General features: G+C 68.3%; 2 protein-coding genes across 6 annotated transcripts; both read left to right on the top strand.

Annotated features, from left to right (window-relative positions):
- The first annotated feature begins 470 nt into the window (after nt 1-470).
- Nucleotides 471-2,340, top strand: PSMG3 (proteasome assembly chaperone 3). Of its 2 annotated transcripts, none has more exons than XM_045825033.1 (3): nt 471-614; nt 1,080-1,317; nt 1,861-2,340. In XM_045825033.1, the coding sequence occupies exons 2-3, from the start codon at nt 1,102-1,104 to the stop codon at nt 2,011-2,013; spliced, it is 369 nt and encodes a 122-aa protein (XP_045680989.1). In that variant the 5' UTR covers nt 471-614; nt 1,080-1,101; the 3' UTR covers nt 2,014-2,340. The 2 variants fall into 2 exon arrangements, with proteins under 2 accessions (XP_045680989.1, XP_045680983.1); XM_045825027.1 differs by having other exon boundaries at nt 486-614; nt 972-1,317.
- Nucleotides 2,341-5,852: 3,512 nt separating this feature from the next.
- Nucleotides 5,853-14,020, top strand: TMEM184A (transmembrane protein 184A). 4 transcript variants are annotated; one of them, XM_045824707.1, is made up of 9 exons: nt 5,853-6,175; nt 6,790-7,046; nt 9,417-9,628; nt 10,022-10,112; nt 10,215-10,290; nt 10,398-10,489; nt 10,953-11,122; nt 11,621-11,818; nt 12,304-14,020. In XM_045824707.1, the coding sequence occupies exons 2-9, from the start codon at nt 6,823-6,825 to the stop codon at nt 12,528-12,530; spliced, it is 1,290 nt and encodes a 429-aa protein (XP_045680663.1). In that variant the 5' UTR covers nt 5,853-6,175; nt 6,790-6,822; the 3' UTR covers nt 12,531-14,020. The 4 variants fall into 4 exon arrangements, with proteins under 4 accessions (XP_045680663.1, XP_045680661.1, XP_045680662.1 ...); XM_045824705.1 differs by having other exon boundaries at nt 5,854-6,175; nt 9,463-9,628; XM_045824706.1 differs by having other exon boundaries at nt 5,854-6,175; nt 6,741-7,046.
- Nucleotides 14,021-14,329: the final 309 nt, after the last annotated feature.

Genomic DNA, 14,329 nt, shown 5'->3' with positions numbered 1-14,329 from the left:
CGGGTGGGCAGTCCCGCCCAGGCCTAGGACTCTAGTAAAGGCTTAGGGCTGCCTTAGGTTTGCAGCCCTGTCCTCCGTTCTCGTGCGCCGAGGGGAACGCAAGCTTGAAATAGCAGCACGCACTCTCAACTTCCCCGTCATCCGATGCTCGCCTTGCGTCCCCTCCTGAGTCCTAAATGCCTAACAGGCGATGCGAACTGCCCTCCCGGAGCGCCTGAGAACGCGGTCCCGGCCGGCGGTCAGCCCGACTAAAGTGCACACTGGGACAAGTCTGCGCAGGCTCGGGCGTTCCCTCGTGGTTTTCCCGACACCCCGGAACCCAAGGCCGCGACCGGACCCCTCCGGGGTCGGACCAGAGAAGCGGGCGCGCCCCGCGCGCAGGGCCTGGTGCCGGCGCCACGGCCGGGGCTGCAGCCCTTTCTCCAAACAACCGGCAGGTACCGCGTACACCGGCGCCCCGTCGACCCTCCCGGGGAGCAGGCACGCAGCCACTCACAGGGCGGAAGGCCCGACCGGGGCAGCGGAAGCCCGGGGCCTGCACTTCCGGTGGGGCCGCGCCGCGCGGGGGCGGGTCCACACCGCCCCGTGCGTCACTTCCGGGCGCCTCGAGCGGGGTGAGCGTGCGCGGGATGGTGGCGGGAGGGTAGTAGGTAGTCCGCTGCCCTGCGCCTCCGGGGTCTCCGTCCGGCCTGGCGGTCGTTTCCCCAAACGCAGAAAATAAAGCTCTCGGGGGCAGGCCGGCGGGGCTGCGCCCCTGCTCTGGCGCCGGCTGCGAAACCCGCGGGGCGTTCTCTGCGCCGGGGCGGGGGCGGCCGGGAAGGAGGCCGCCCCGCCTCGGGACCCCAAGGCGCAATCGGCGTCGCCCTTTCGCGCCCGCGCGCGTCCTGTCCGCGGCTCCGGAAAGTCCCAGGGGAAGCCCGCGTGGGCAGAGACGCTTGCTTTGAATGGGCTGCATCTGTTTCTGTTTTAAGGCCGAGTGATGCTCATTTTGGAGCGCCAGGGCGCCTCTGACGTCGGCTGACTCGCTCCTCTTCCCTTTCTGCCTCCCTCCGCTCCTTCCTGTGCTATATGCACTAAAGGTGCCACCAGAGAGCCCCAGCCATGGAAGGCAAACCTTTGGTGACCTCGAAACAGAGGACGGAAGTGGTGCGTGGGGTCCCCACCCAGGTGGTCTGCACGGCCTTCAGCAGCCACATCCTGGTGGTGGTGACCCAGTTCGGGAAGATGGGCACCCTGGTCTCCCTGGAGCCCAGCAACGTGGCCAGTGACGTCAGCAAGCCCGTGCTCACGACAAAAGTCCTTCTCGGGCAGGACGAGGTAATGTGGTCGCTAGGAGTCTCCGTGGGGGAGGAAAAGCCGCTTCTGTGGCTGTCACTGGTCCATGTGCATGTGGGGTGTCCGGTAGGCAGCCCCCAGGCGGTGGCACGGTCCAGGGCCTGCCTGCAGCTGGTGCTCTTCCCCGGGGTCAGCCCTTGATCCTGCGGCCGAGCAGAGGTGTTGATTATGCACTGAGAGCCTCCGGGCAGTTGGACCCTATTGTGATACATGGAGGTAATGAGTGGCCCTGGGACTTTGTTCTGGAAAGATCCACGGTGGGACTTGACAGAGTTCTTGTCCGCAGACTTGTTGTTCCAGAGCCGTCCCAGATCAGACATGGCTGGGAGGGCGGGAATCAGGAAGCCTTAAGCAGATAAGCTGAATGACATCTCTTTGGCGGTGTGCCTCCGAAGAGGCTCACCTTGAACCCAGCGGTGATTTGGAGGTGGGGTGGGAGGCCAGCCTGGGTTCCCAGGGGCACTGAACAAAGGCATGCGGGCCGGGGGACAGATGTAAATTGATGTTCTCCCTTTCCCTCCCCAGCCGCTCATCCACGTCTTGGCCAAGCACCTGGGGACGTCCGTGTCCCGGGAAGCCGGGAACAAAGCAGTCCTCCTCGCCGTGGCCCTGAAGGACCGGAGCCTGGAGGGGCTGGCGGCCGTGCGGGAGGTGATCCGGACGTGCCAGGTGTGGTGATGCTGCGGCTGGGCGGAGCCCGGCGGGGACGCAGACACGCTCGCCACTCGAACCACTCGAAGACCTGTCTGTAGCAGCCGGGAGGAGCAGCTGCCCCGGCCGCAGCCCCGGAAGCCAGAGGAGCTGTGCACGTCCCCGGCAGACCTAGTTGGGCCTCCGGCACTGTACGTGGAGGCCGCATTGGGAGAGCCGGGGGCGGTTCTCACCGGGGTCCGGTTATATGGGGAAGTGAGAGGCTGAGCCCTCAGTGTACAGTCTGAGCTACTGGAAGAAACTGGTTTTGTATTAAAGATGAGTGTGCAACCCAGGCCACTCCACCACCCTTCACAGCACTGAGCTTTCAGTCCCACGGCCTACGTTCAAGTTCGTGTGCCAAATGCAAGGCCCTGTGTGCACATGCACCGGAGGGGGTGGTATCCAGGCTGCGGCCCCAAGCACCCCAGCGGGGTAGGGGGCTCCTGGAGAGAAACACCCACACCGTGAAACTCTGAGAGTCACAGCCCCTCTGTCCCCTGCACCGAGTTCATGCCCCCGACAGCCAGGGATGTCCCCAGCACCCAAAGGGTCTAAGGTCTGCCTGGTCAGACCAGGCCCAGGTCAGTGCGCCAGCTCCCCAGGGCACACACCCAGGGCTGGCGGCAGCTCACTCTGGGGCAACGGGCAGGTACAGATGCGCCCTGGGTGTACACGCGTTCTACCTTGGGAGGGCGATCCAAGAGGATGGAGTGACGCCCTGGAATCCCTAGCGTGGGTCTCCCTGGGCTGGCAGGGCGGCTGGGCTGGCCAGCCCCTTGGCGTAGAAACCAGGAGAAGCCCACCCAGGCCATTCCTGGCTGGCAGGACACGGGGCCAGAGAGCCAGCAGGCCCCCCTTCCCATCCTGTGGTTGCTGTAAGAGGAACAGGGGGCGGGTGCCCACTGGGCCCCTGCCCTGATGGGGCTGGCCTGCTGCTCAAGAGGGCTCCAATCACCCGCGGAAACTGAGGTTGACAAAGGCCCGGGGTCACAGACACAGTGGGTGGTGGGTTGGGGTCCCGGCCCACATGTTTGCCCCCAGCTCTGGAGCCAGGGCCCAGGCCCAGGTGAGCAGAAGTCAGCCACCAAGAAGCGATGCTTCCCTGACTGACCCACCACCTGAGTGACCCCAGAGACCACTGGGAGGACCTGTTCCCCTGCCCCCTCGGGCTCAGGGGTGGGGAAAAATGGCTTGGGGTCCCCAGACTGGGACTGTCACCCAGTCTGCCCCTGTCTTGCAGGTCACTGCTGGGGGCCATGCGTGTGCCAGGACAGATGCCCAGTGACAAGTCCTGCCACCCCCTGGACCCCAGAGGGGAGGGCCAAAGGGCCCTGGTGGTGCTGGCTTGGGCAGGCAGGTTATCGGGTCAGCCACTATCACTGGGGCCCCCACCTTGTCTCTGCTGGCCCAGAGGGCACGGCTCTCAGCTGAGGGCGGGGAAGGAGGGAGGGAGCATGTCTCATGGGAGAGGGGCCGCCTGCCATCAGCGGTGTCCCCAGGTGGCAGGCCAGCCTGGAGGGAGGTTCGGTGCCAGCATTGAGGCAAAGGCACAGGTGTTAGGTCACTGGGGTGCAGGCGGGCATGGAGGTCTTGGGCGGCCGGCAGCCTCTCCACCACCCCACAGCCCGGCGGGGAGCTGCCAAGAAGCCCAGTCATCCAGTCAGAGGCCTGGCTGCCCAGATCTGGGCCAGCAGGTCTGTCCTGTGACAGGTTTGGTCGGCGTCCAGCCCCAGGCAGGAAAGTCAGGCCCAGCTGGCCCGGCCACCTCTCCTGAGCATGTATGGGCCATGACCCTGGCCGCCCGGGACCAGGCCTTGTGGCCAGAGAGCCCTGGGCTGGCAGAACTGCCAGCCTCCTGCACACAGGAGCTGGCCCCCCGATTTCCATACCCTCCGTTCACTGTTGGGGCCTCGGCACAGCTGGGCTCCCGTTCCCTGGAGGAGGGTCACCTCATCCGTCCACTGTGTCCTGCTTGCTCACTGGCCTTGATCTGGCGGTGGCCGGACACTGGGAGGGTCACATGGCCACCTTCACGTGAGCTCGGGGCACAGCAAGGAAGGTTGTCCTGGGTCCTCAGACGTGGCAGAGACCTGCGTGCTGTACCCTGGGAAGGGCCTCGAACTCCCCTGCAGACTAGAAAGCAGAGCAGTAGGGGGGCCTGCCCAGGCGGCCAGATGGGGGGGGGCCTCAGGCTTATAGGCTACACGTGAGGTGCGTGCAGGCAGGAGGGGCCAGGCCGAAGCCAAAGCCGCTCCATGAGGCGAAGGCATTGCCCAAGTGTGCAGAAGGCTCCGGGGTGGGGAAGCTTCAGAGCCAGGCTCTCTGGAGGCCTTCCTGGAGGCAGTGGCTAAACAGGAGTATGCCAGGGGAGGATGGCTGTGGGAGCAGCCCCGAGTGACGCTGGGCTGGCCCCACGGTCAGAGCAGGGGTGGCCTGGAGCGGAGGGGCTCCCCAGGGATCAGGGACCCTCTCTGGCCGTACATCAGCTCAGTCCGATGTCAAAATCCCCTTGCCCCTGCTTGCTGCCAGCAGAACTACGGGACAGGAAGACCACCAGGCCTCCGGCCTGGCTCTCCGCACAGTGCTATCTGCCTCTGAAAGAGCACAGAGCTCCGGAAGTTCCTGCCTGGAGCCCCACGCACCCTCAGAGCCCTCCCGCAGGCAGCCCCGGGGGACTCCAGCCAGGGACATCCGCAGGGCAGCTCACCACAGGGCCTCCCACTGTGTGCTCACCGTCCCCAGCATCCCTCTGGGGAGGGCCGAGGCCTCCGCTTCCCCGGCCCCTGAGCCATCCTGCCGATGGGCAGTGAGCGCAGGTCAGCGCACACCAAGCCGGCGCTGTGCCGGCGCCCTCGCCAGCTGCGCACTGGCGCGTGGGCAGCTGGGGCTCGGGGCAGGCACCGTTAGCGTGCAGGGAGGACTCGCTTTGCCAGGAGAGGGTGGACCACACCGCCACCCAGGGCCCTGGCTCCCCACATCCTGGGTTTGGCCAGGGCGGCAGCACGGGGCTCCAGAAGCTCCCGAGGGGGCGGGGAGGCAGCCGACTGGACGCAGCAGCGGGACAGAGGGGGTGTCACCTGGGACAGCAGGACAGGAGTTGGCCCGGAGAAAAGTCCTCGGAGAAGGCCCCTGTGGGCCACTGGGGGTGGGAGATGCAGGCTGGGCCGGGCCTTGGGGCCGGAACTGAGTGGCAGGGCCTGTCCTGGGCTGGTTCCCTCGGAGGGTGGGGGGCAGCGTGCTCGAGGGAGTGGGGGTGTTCCCCAGGGGTTGTTGGTCTCCTCCTAGAGTTTCCCGTGCCCTCGGGGGGCCCTGGAGATGCGGACGAGCCTCTCCGGACTCCCACCCCCACCCCTGAAAGAGCACGGCAAACCCGGCAAAGCAGGCCCTGACCTTGGTTGGTGCCCAGGTCACGAGGAGGGTCCGTGGCACAGAGGACCAGCCCCGGGGTCCCCGAACAGCACAGAGCAGACCCCTCTTCCCGACCCCCATGGAACACAAGCCCCTTTGGCTCCCAAGCAGGACCCCGTCCCCCCCCCCAACCAGAAATGTTTCCAATGCACCTCTTGGGAACTTTTTAAATTGGGGTGAACTCATGAAAGATCGTACCCATTTTTAAGGCACTCAGTACACCCACGGCATGGTGTGACCACCACTCTATCTCCTTGCACAGCTCTTCACCCCCCCCCCCATAGAAATGGTGTCTCCTGCACCCCTGACACGCACACACCCACCCCGTTCAGGCCCGCCCTGTGAAACCTCTGGCCCAGCTCCGCCCACCTTGCCCCGCTGCAGACCCTCCCACCTGTCTTCTGAAGGCGGCTGCCTGGCCAGGTGGCGCAGGCAGGTGAGGGCACCTGGCAGCCAGCAGGTTCCAGCGAGCCAGCTGCCGCCGAGCAACAGCCAGGAGGGATAGAGTGTCCACAGCTCCTCCCCTTGCCTCCTCAGCCCTCCCCGCAGCCAGGAGCTCAGGTGGAGCTCCAGGGGCCACCCCACGATGAAGCCGCTGCTGCCCCTCCCCAGGGCTCCCAGGGCCCCCAGACAGCGGGCTTGACCCACCCGCTGTGGACGGCCATCCATGAGGGCCACATGGCCACACGGATGACCGGCCAGGCCTCCCAGGGCTGGGCCAGAGCGTCCTGCCTGAGAGGTAGGTGCCGGGCCGTGACTAGAGCAGGAAGACGGGGTGAGGCCGGACAGAGCCTCGGGCGAGTGTGGGAGGAGGGAGGTGCCCGGCACCCCAGCGGGCTGGCCCACGGCTGGGAGCGGGCCTGTGGGGCCACCGAGTGGCGAAGAGGGGCACCTGGACGGTCCCAGGAAGCCGGGGGCAGCTGGGCTGCACCTCCCCAGACCACCTGCTCCCAGAATTCCTGCCCGGCACCAGGGTCCCCTACTTTCCCAGATGTCTGTGGCCCCTAGAAAGTGGGCTCCCCACAGGCCTGGGCACCGGATGTGGGGACCGCCCCAGGCCACCGTCAGGCGGCTGACACCTGCACCTGGTGGCTGAGCCCCGGAGAAGGAGGTGCCCTAGGCCTGGGTCTTGGAGCCGGTCCCCAGGCTCAGAGGGTGCCCAGGGCTGCAGGTGTCAGGAAAAGTGGGCAGGTTGGTCAGACGAGCACCCACCCGCCGGGGGAACACCCAGCGACCAACACCTGCGCCACCACCAGCACCTTGGGGAGGAGCCACCCCTCCCCACTGCCTCCCTCTCCTCCTAGCCCCGGGCTGCGTCCAGGCTCCAGCACCTTTGCTCTCTCCTGCGCCCAGGCGCCCAGTCCTCCCAGCCTCGGCGGATGACTAATGCTCCGGAGCTCCCGGCAGCTGGTGGAGCCCCCCTGGCGCCAGCAACTGGGCCGCAGCCCACCCCCCCGGCGGCCATGCCCACGGAGCCCCTGGGGCTCCTGCCAGGGGACCATGTGGGGAACAGCTCCCAGGGTGCCTCCCAGCTCTTCCTCACCACCCCGCTGGCCCATGGCATCTCGGGCGTCTTTGTGTGGACCGCCCTGGTGCTCACCTGCCACCAGGTAAGCCCTCCTGCTGCCCCTCCTGTGGGCCCCGTGAGACAAGGCCACCGTCGGCCGGGCCCTGATGGGCCCTGCTGGGGTGGTGGGGCCCGGGGCCCGGCTGGACGGAGGAGCAGTCCCCGGGGTATGGGGAGGAGGCCCGTCCAGGATGTGTGTGGTGTGGGGGGGCGGTGGTGCTGGGCTTCAGGACAAGGTCCTCGGGGCAGAGGACAGAGGGCCCCCTTCGCGGGAGCACTTCATCACCCCTCACCTGCTCCCGAGCTCAGCACTGCTGTCCCATTTCACAGGCGGGAAGAGGGGTCAGGGGTCTCTCTCAGGCTCCCAGAGCCAGCAGGGGAAAGCCCCTTCCTCCTCCAGAGGCCCGGCCAGCAGCCTGGTCGGAGCTTGAGGGAGAGGACAGTACACGGCGGGGGTGGGGGGGGGTGCTGTGCTCCTACTCAGACCCCTCAGGAAGGAAGCCACCTGCCAGCCCAGAGCGGTCACAGCCGGGACACAGGACAGCCCCAGTGGGGGGCACCGGGCCCAGCGGCCGGGGCGAGTCCAGGGGTGGCCACAGGGCGAGTCTGCTGAGCGCAGGGGCGGGCCACGTGCTAGCGCCAGTTCTCAACCGCAAGGAGGGCGCGGGGAGGACGCGGCGGCCCCTGGGAGGCAGGTGAGCAGCACTGGGAGGCAGGAGCCTGCAGCAGGTTGGGCAGAGGGCCGCCCGGGCTGGGGTGGTGGCGGCCTGGGCGTCAGGGTCGGGGGGTGGCCTTCAGCACGGGGGTGCCGGGGTTGAAGGCTGCCCTTCAGGATGGGTCCGCTGGCACCGGTGTAGCAAATGAATGGGCACGTGACCCGGGGCAGGGGCAGTTGGGAGGCTGGCAAGCAGGGACATGGTTGGCCCTCTGAGTGAAAGTCACCTCACCTGCCTTGTGGCCTCCAATAAACAGACACAAAGTAGACACGACAAGTGTGTCAGCATGGGCCAGGTGGACACGGGTGCAGCTGAGAGGGGCAGGAGGGGGTGGTCCCTTCTTGTGGGGTCATCAAGGAGGACTGCCTGGAGGAGGCAGTATTTGCAGAGCCTTACCCAGCTGCTTCTGGACAGGGAGACTGGACAGGTGGAAGGCTCATCTGTATTTGCATGAAGCCACCCCTTGCTGCGTGGTGGCGGCATGGCTTTGGGTCTGGCGTAGGCTGCGATTTGTAGGACAAAGGGCAGCAAGGAGGGTGGTCCGTCACCAGCGCCCAGAGTCAGGCTGTCTCAGTCCCAGCCAGAGTCTGGGCCTTGGATTCCCCCTCTCTCCAGCCCAGACCTTCTGTCATTCGGGGACCAGCCGTGTGTGTGTGTGTGTGTGTGTGTGTGTGTGTGTGTGCACGCGCGCATGCGTGTTTCCTGAGGACTCACTGCTGAGACAGAGCTGACAGAGACCCCAGGGCTGCAGCCCTCAGGCCCACCCTCCCGCTCCACCCCCGCCCACTTCTGCTGCCAGGCCCTTGGCCCATCCAGAACCTAGCAGGGCAGACAGGGACAGGAGCCCTTGCTTTAAAGACGGGCAGCTGAGGCTGGAGAGGACAGCAGCGTGCCAAGGCCACCCAGCGAGGTGGGGCGGGCACCGGGAGCAGAGTCTGGGTCCCCCAGTGGCTGGTCTCGCTGCGCCCTGCCCACTGCGTCAGCGAGGGCGTGAACAGCTGATAAGGAGGCACTTCCTGTGCTGACCCGCCCCTGCCTGTGCCCGGGCTGCGCCCCAGGAAGCAGGGCACACTGGCCTCTGCATGCGCCACTCCCTCTGCTCGGCCCGCCCTGTGCTCACAGCTCCTCCTCCAGGAAGCCTTCCGGGGTGCTCTGAGACCACGTGGCCAGCCACCTTTGCACCTGGCTGCCCGGTGCCTCTTCCTCTGAAAGACCCAATTACTTTTTTACCTCCTCATAGAAAACCTAGAAAAGTTTACAGATGAGCTGTCATCGCCTCTGTCTCCCCTCGCCCCGGGGCGAGGCAGCGCTGACTTCTCCACTCTGCCTGTGCATGGCCCACACAGTTGGGGGGCTGCCTGGCCCGCCGTCCCCACACGTCCACACGCATTCTCTCAGGGCGCACCCCCATTTTCCTGGCTGTGGCCCACCAGTGCGTGTGGCTGCACCACAGTGTGATGAGCCGGCCACCACTGCGTGGGCCTCGCTGTGTGTGGCCATGACAGACACCCTTCTGCACACAGGTCAAAGGGCACCGGCCCTTCACGCCCCATTGAGATGCCAGAGTGTCTCCCGGAATGTCTGTGCCCCCCGGGTCCATGACTGCCCGGTGGGAGATCTTCCCCGGATGAGTGAATGAGTGACTGACTGACTGAACCCATGAGCCAGGATGAGGGAGTGTCTCCCCCTGCCCACAGGGGGAGCTGTGGCCCTGACACCACGCCACCCCCCACCCTCGCCCAGATCTACCTGCACCTGCGCTCCTACACGGTCCCCAACGAGCAGAGGTACATCATCCGCCTGCTCTTCATGGTGCCGGTCTACGCCCTCAACTCCTGGCTCAGCCTCCTCCTCCTGGGGGCCGGCCAGCACTACATCTACCTGGACTCGGTGCGGGACTGCTACGAAGGTGAGGGCCCCGGCTTGGCCGGTGTGGGCCCAGGGAGGGACGGCTGCCCTTGGGCCCGAGTCCGGCTCAGTGGGGCCCCAGGGTGCGGGCTGCCTGACAGCTGGGACCGGCGTGGGGGTGGGGGTGGGGTGCTGCAGCCAGGCCTGCCCGGGGTTCAGAAAGGGCACAGGGCCGGGAGGAGGCAGGGGCGGCAGAGTCCCAGTGAGCGCTGTGGGACTCTGGGCGGAGTGCGTCCCAGAGCTGGGCTGCGGAGCCCCGAGGGGCGGGCCTCGCGGTGGGCATGAGACTCCGCCCGTCCCCGGAGAAGCGGGTCCTACGTGGGGGTTCGGGAGACGTCCTGCAGCCGGGGCAGCCCAGGCTCACGGCGCCCGCCCCGCCCGCCGGGCCCCCCAGCCTTCGTCATTTACAGCTTCCTGAGCCTCTGCTTCCAGTACCTGGGCGGCGAGAGCGCCATCATGGCTGAGATTCGGGGGAAGCCTGTCCGGTAAGCGCCCCCTCGCGGGGCCCGCCGGCCCCTCCGCGCCCCGGGCAGCGGGCGGCTGGGCCCTGTCCCCCAGGGCCCGGCCTCAGAGACTCGCACTCCCAGGTCCAGCTGCCTCTACGGCACCTGCTGCCTGCGGGGCGTGGCCTACTCCATCGGGTTCCTGCGCTTCTGCAAGCAGGTGAGTGGGTCGCCCCACCCCCGCCCCGCCCCGCCCCGCCCCGCCCCTCTCCAGCGCCCAGCGTGCGGCCGCCACACTCGCGCCCTCGATCCCGCCCCCACTCCCAGGCCACGCTGCAGTTCTGCGTCGTGAAGCCCGGCATGGCTTTGGTCACCATCGTCCTGCAGGCGGTCGGCAAATACCACGATGGGGACTTCAAGTGAGGCCGGCAGGGAGGGGCACCGGCTGGGAGGTGCGCGTGGGGAGGTGGGCGGAGCTTGGAGGGGGCTCAGCGCAGGAGGACCGGTCTCTCCCCACCTGGGGCCGGCGGCAGAGCGGGCCCACCCGAGGGAGAACAAGGACCGGACTCCAGGGCTCGCAGGCCGAGGAGCACGCACACACACGTGCTCACAGTGCAGCACATGTACACCTGCCCATGTCCACAACACCGAGGGCCCATCCTTCAGGCTGCACCTGGGCCGGCGGCAGAGCGGCAGGGGCAGGGCCACATCCTGCCTGCCGTGTGGGGGTCCCCCCCAGGCCTGTGCCCCCAGCCCCTCCGCTCCGGGGCCACCTGCCCCCTGAAGGGAAGGGCTGGCCTGGGCCGGTGCCGGCAGGCTGGTGGGCATGGGTGGGAGGGCGCGGGGCGTGGCCAGCCTGACCCCGCCCCCGCTCTGGCCCAGCATCCGCAGCGGCTACCTCTACGTCGCCCTCCTGGACAACGCCTCGGTCAGCCTGGCCCTCTACGCCCTGACGCTCTTCTACGTCGCCACGCGGGAGCTCCTGCGGCCCTTCGAGCCTGTCCTCAAGTTCCTCACCGTCAAGGCCGTGGTCTTCCTCTCCTTCTGGCAGGGTGGGCGGGGCCGCCCAGCCCAGGGAGCCCGGGTCCAGTCCCAGCTCCACCCCGCGCCCTCAGGCCCAGCCTCGGCGTCCCCCCCACAGGCTCGGGGAGGGCCAGCCCCCTGGGTGGGAGGCTGCACAGCCCGGTGCAGGGCTGGCTGGTGTGGGCCTTGCAGGGGCCTGTCCTGGGCCTGGGCCTTCCCACACTGGGGCGAGGGGTGTGAGGGGGCCCAGGTCTGGACTTGTGGGGGATTCTCAGACACCCACTGAGCCAACTCGGCTCTGGAGCTGCCCTGAACTTGGGTCTCCCCCTGCACAGACCGGGAGCACGTGGGTGGGCCGGGCTTCCCAGGGCTGGGCCATGGGAGTCTGGGGCCTGGCCCTTGTCCCCTGCCTCCCCTGCACACCCGGCCAAGCCCCCAAGGCGGGGAGCAGTGGGGTCCTGGGCTGGGGCCCTCTCCAGCCCAGCCTCCTGCCCAGGGGTCGCCTGAGTGGCTGTCACCTCCCCCAGGGGTGCTGCTGGCCATCCTGGAGAGGTGCGGGGCCATCCCTGAGGTCCAGGAAGTGGACGGGAGCAGGGTGGGGGCCGGCACGCTGGCCGCCGGCTACCAGAACTTCATCATCTGCGTCGAGATGCTCTTCGCTGCCATCGCCCTGCGCTACGCCTTCCCCTGCCAGGTGTACTCGGAGAAGAAGGGCAGCTCGCCAGGTACGCGGCCCTGCGGCCGGTGGGGGCGGGGGCTGCAGTGCCCGGAAGGGCACCCCGGCCTGGGCCTGGCGTGGGGTGGCCACCACCCTCCCCGGTGCCCTGCTCACATCTGCATCCTGTCCTGCGTGGGCCCGGGCAGGGTTGACTCAGTGGGCAGGTGGGGCCAGGCCCGGGACAGGCTGCACCAGGGCCCTGGGGTTGGGGGGGGGGCAGGCGGTCTGGACCAGACACTGACTGGGTGGGGGACAGGGTCAGTTGTTGCTGGCCCCCCTGGTGAATGACCCATTTGGGCAGGGCCGGCCAGCCAAGGCCTCCCCCCCACTGGTGGCCCTGGTGGGGGTCTGGCTGGGACAGCCCCGTGGAGGACCTGGATGAGCATTTAGGGGTCCCCGCCAGCCGGGCTGAGCCCAAGGCGGGCGGGAGCAGGCCACATCCTGGGCCCGGGGGCCGGGGGGTGAGCCGGACCGCGCACCTGCCGCCCGCAGCCCCCGCAGCGGCCATGCAGAGCATCTCCAGCGGCCTCAGGGAGACCGTGAGCCCGCGGGACATCGTGCAGGACGCCGTGCACAACTTCTCACCCGCCTACCAGCACTACACGCAGCAGGCCACGCAGGAGGGCCCGCAGCCCGGCCCCCCGCCCGGGGGCGCTGGTGGCGGCCGGAAGAGCCGGGACGTGGAGAAGAGGACGCTGATCCCCGCAGAGGAGCTCTAGCGGCCGGGTGGTCTGGCCCCCGGGAAGGACCGGGCCCCCCGCCCACCCGCTCACCCTCTCGCCGAAGGTCAAGCTCTTCCCGAGAGCCCTCCTGCCAGGCCGGTGGGCGGGCGACGGAGCTTGTCTGAGGGCCCAGGGACCTGTGGGTGCAGTTGGCTGTCACCCAGGTGGCCGACGTGGGCAGCGTGCCATTGTGGCCCCCCCCACCCCAGGGAGATGCACCCCGTGTGGGCTGGGGTGCGGGGCCACCAGAGGGGCAGGCGGGGCTGCTGCTTACGCAGAAACCCGGGTTTCTAGCGATTCCTGCGCCTCCGTCCCTCAGGGCCGGCACCCAGACCCACACACTGGGGCAGGTTGGGGTCGGGGTGCTGGGGGAGTGTCCTGCTCTGTGCAGGGCAGATGCAGTGGCCCGCCCTGTGCCACCCGAGGGCACAGAGGGGCCTGGCCTGGAGCCTGACCCCCGGGCTCTCCCTCTGTCCGTCGGGGGGTGGAGCCGGATGGAGGAGGGCCTGACCTCGGAAGCCGAGAGGGGGAGCAGAGGGGGCCCTTCAGGGAGGGGGCGCCTCCTGGAGCACTGTGGCCGGGCCTGGAGGTCGGGGTTCCTGCAGGGGCCAGGGCAGCAGCGGCTGCGGGTCTTGGTCCGTCCTGTGTCCAGGTGTCCAGCAGGGTGGGGTGGGAGCTGGGCCGGACAGTGGCGCGGTGCCCGAGAGCCCGCAGACAGGGAGGCCCAGGGGCCACCGCCAACCCCCTTTCCCGGTGCCCCTGGCTGCCCACTCCCGCATCACCAGTGGAAGAGGCAGAGGTGCCAGGAGTCTCAGAGAGCAGGGCGGGGCCTGGCCCCAGGATGCTCTTGGCCAGCAGCCTCCCCCAGGGTCCACCCCCAGGGGGAAGGGCCCCTCCGGACCTGCCGCACCACGCCCTGTCTACCCGGGAGGCCCCGCAGGCCCTGCCCACTCCCACGGCCGGCCACCCACAGCCCCGCCAGTGGTGCAGAGGTGGCGGGTGGGTGCCCCGAGATGTGCTGCCCAAGCGGGGGCTTCTGGAGGACGCAGGACGGCGGCGAGACGCTGGGCTGTGAGCGAGGGGACCCCCCCACACCCTTGCGAGGGGAGGGGGCCCATGAGCCTGGAGTGAGCCCGGCTGCCCCTGCCGCCCAGGGGACCTCGCAGCCCAGAGACCCACACCCAGCAGCACCCCCCTCGGGCCCTGCTCTCCCGGCGAGGGGCCCACCGACAGGCTGGGACACGGGCGCAGCGCACGCGGCGGCCAGGGCACTGACTCCTCGGCGGACGCACCGGAAACCAGGAAACGCTTTACTGCAGAGAACTCTTTATTACAAAAGCGGAGACGCACGGCAATAAATTAGGCGGTGGCCGCGGGGGCGGGGCGGGCGGGCGGGCACGCACCTCGAGCACGAGGGCCACGACACAGGGTCTCTCAATAATTTATGTCGGGGTGGAAGCAGCACAAAAATAAATATTGAAATGAGACTGCCGAGTGGTGGGGGGCGGCCCCCTGGGAGGGACTCCCGACCCAAAGCATGGAGGCAGAACACAGGACAGGGGTCCCCACCTTTTCCTAAATAAAAAACCCACATGTTGGACTGTGACGGTGAGACCTCGGTGATGTGCCAGGAAACGCAGGGGGCACGTCACCAGTCTTCCTTCTGTGACCCCCTGCGTCCCCCGGGGTCTGGCGCTCTGGGAATTGGGGGCAGCCACTGCGGGGGACACTGGCCAGACCCCCGGGCCCAGAGCACAGCCCGGCAGACCCAGCAGAGGGCAGGCGGGGAGACGGAC

Source organism: Phyllostomus hastatus, unplaced genomic scaffold (assembly GCF_019186645.2).
Source record: "Phyllostomus hastatus isolate PE091 unplaced genomic scaffold, TTU_PhHast_1.1 phas_contig_150, whole genome shotgun sequence".
Taxonomy (NCBI): Eukaryota; Metazoa; Chordata; class Mammalia; order Chiroptera; family Phyllostomidae; genus Phyllostomus; species Phyllostomus hastatus.
The sequence above is the reverse complement of the archived record's forward strand: the minus strand, read 5'-3'. Positions and strand labels throughout refer to the sequence as shown.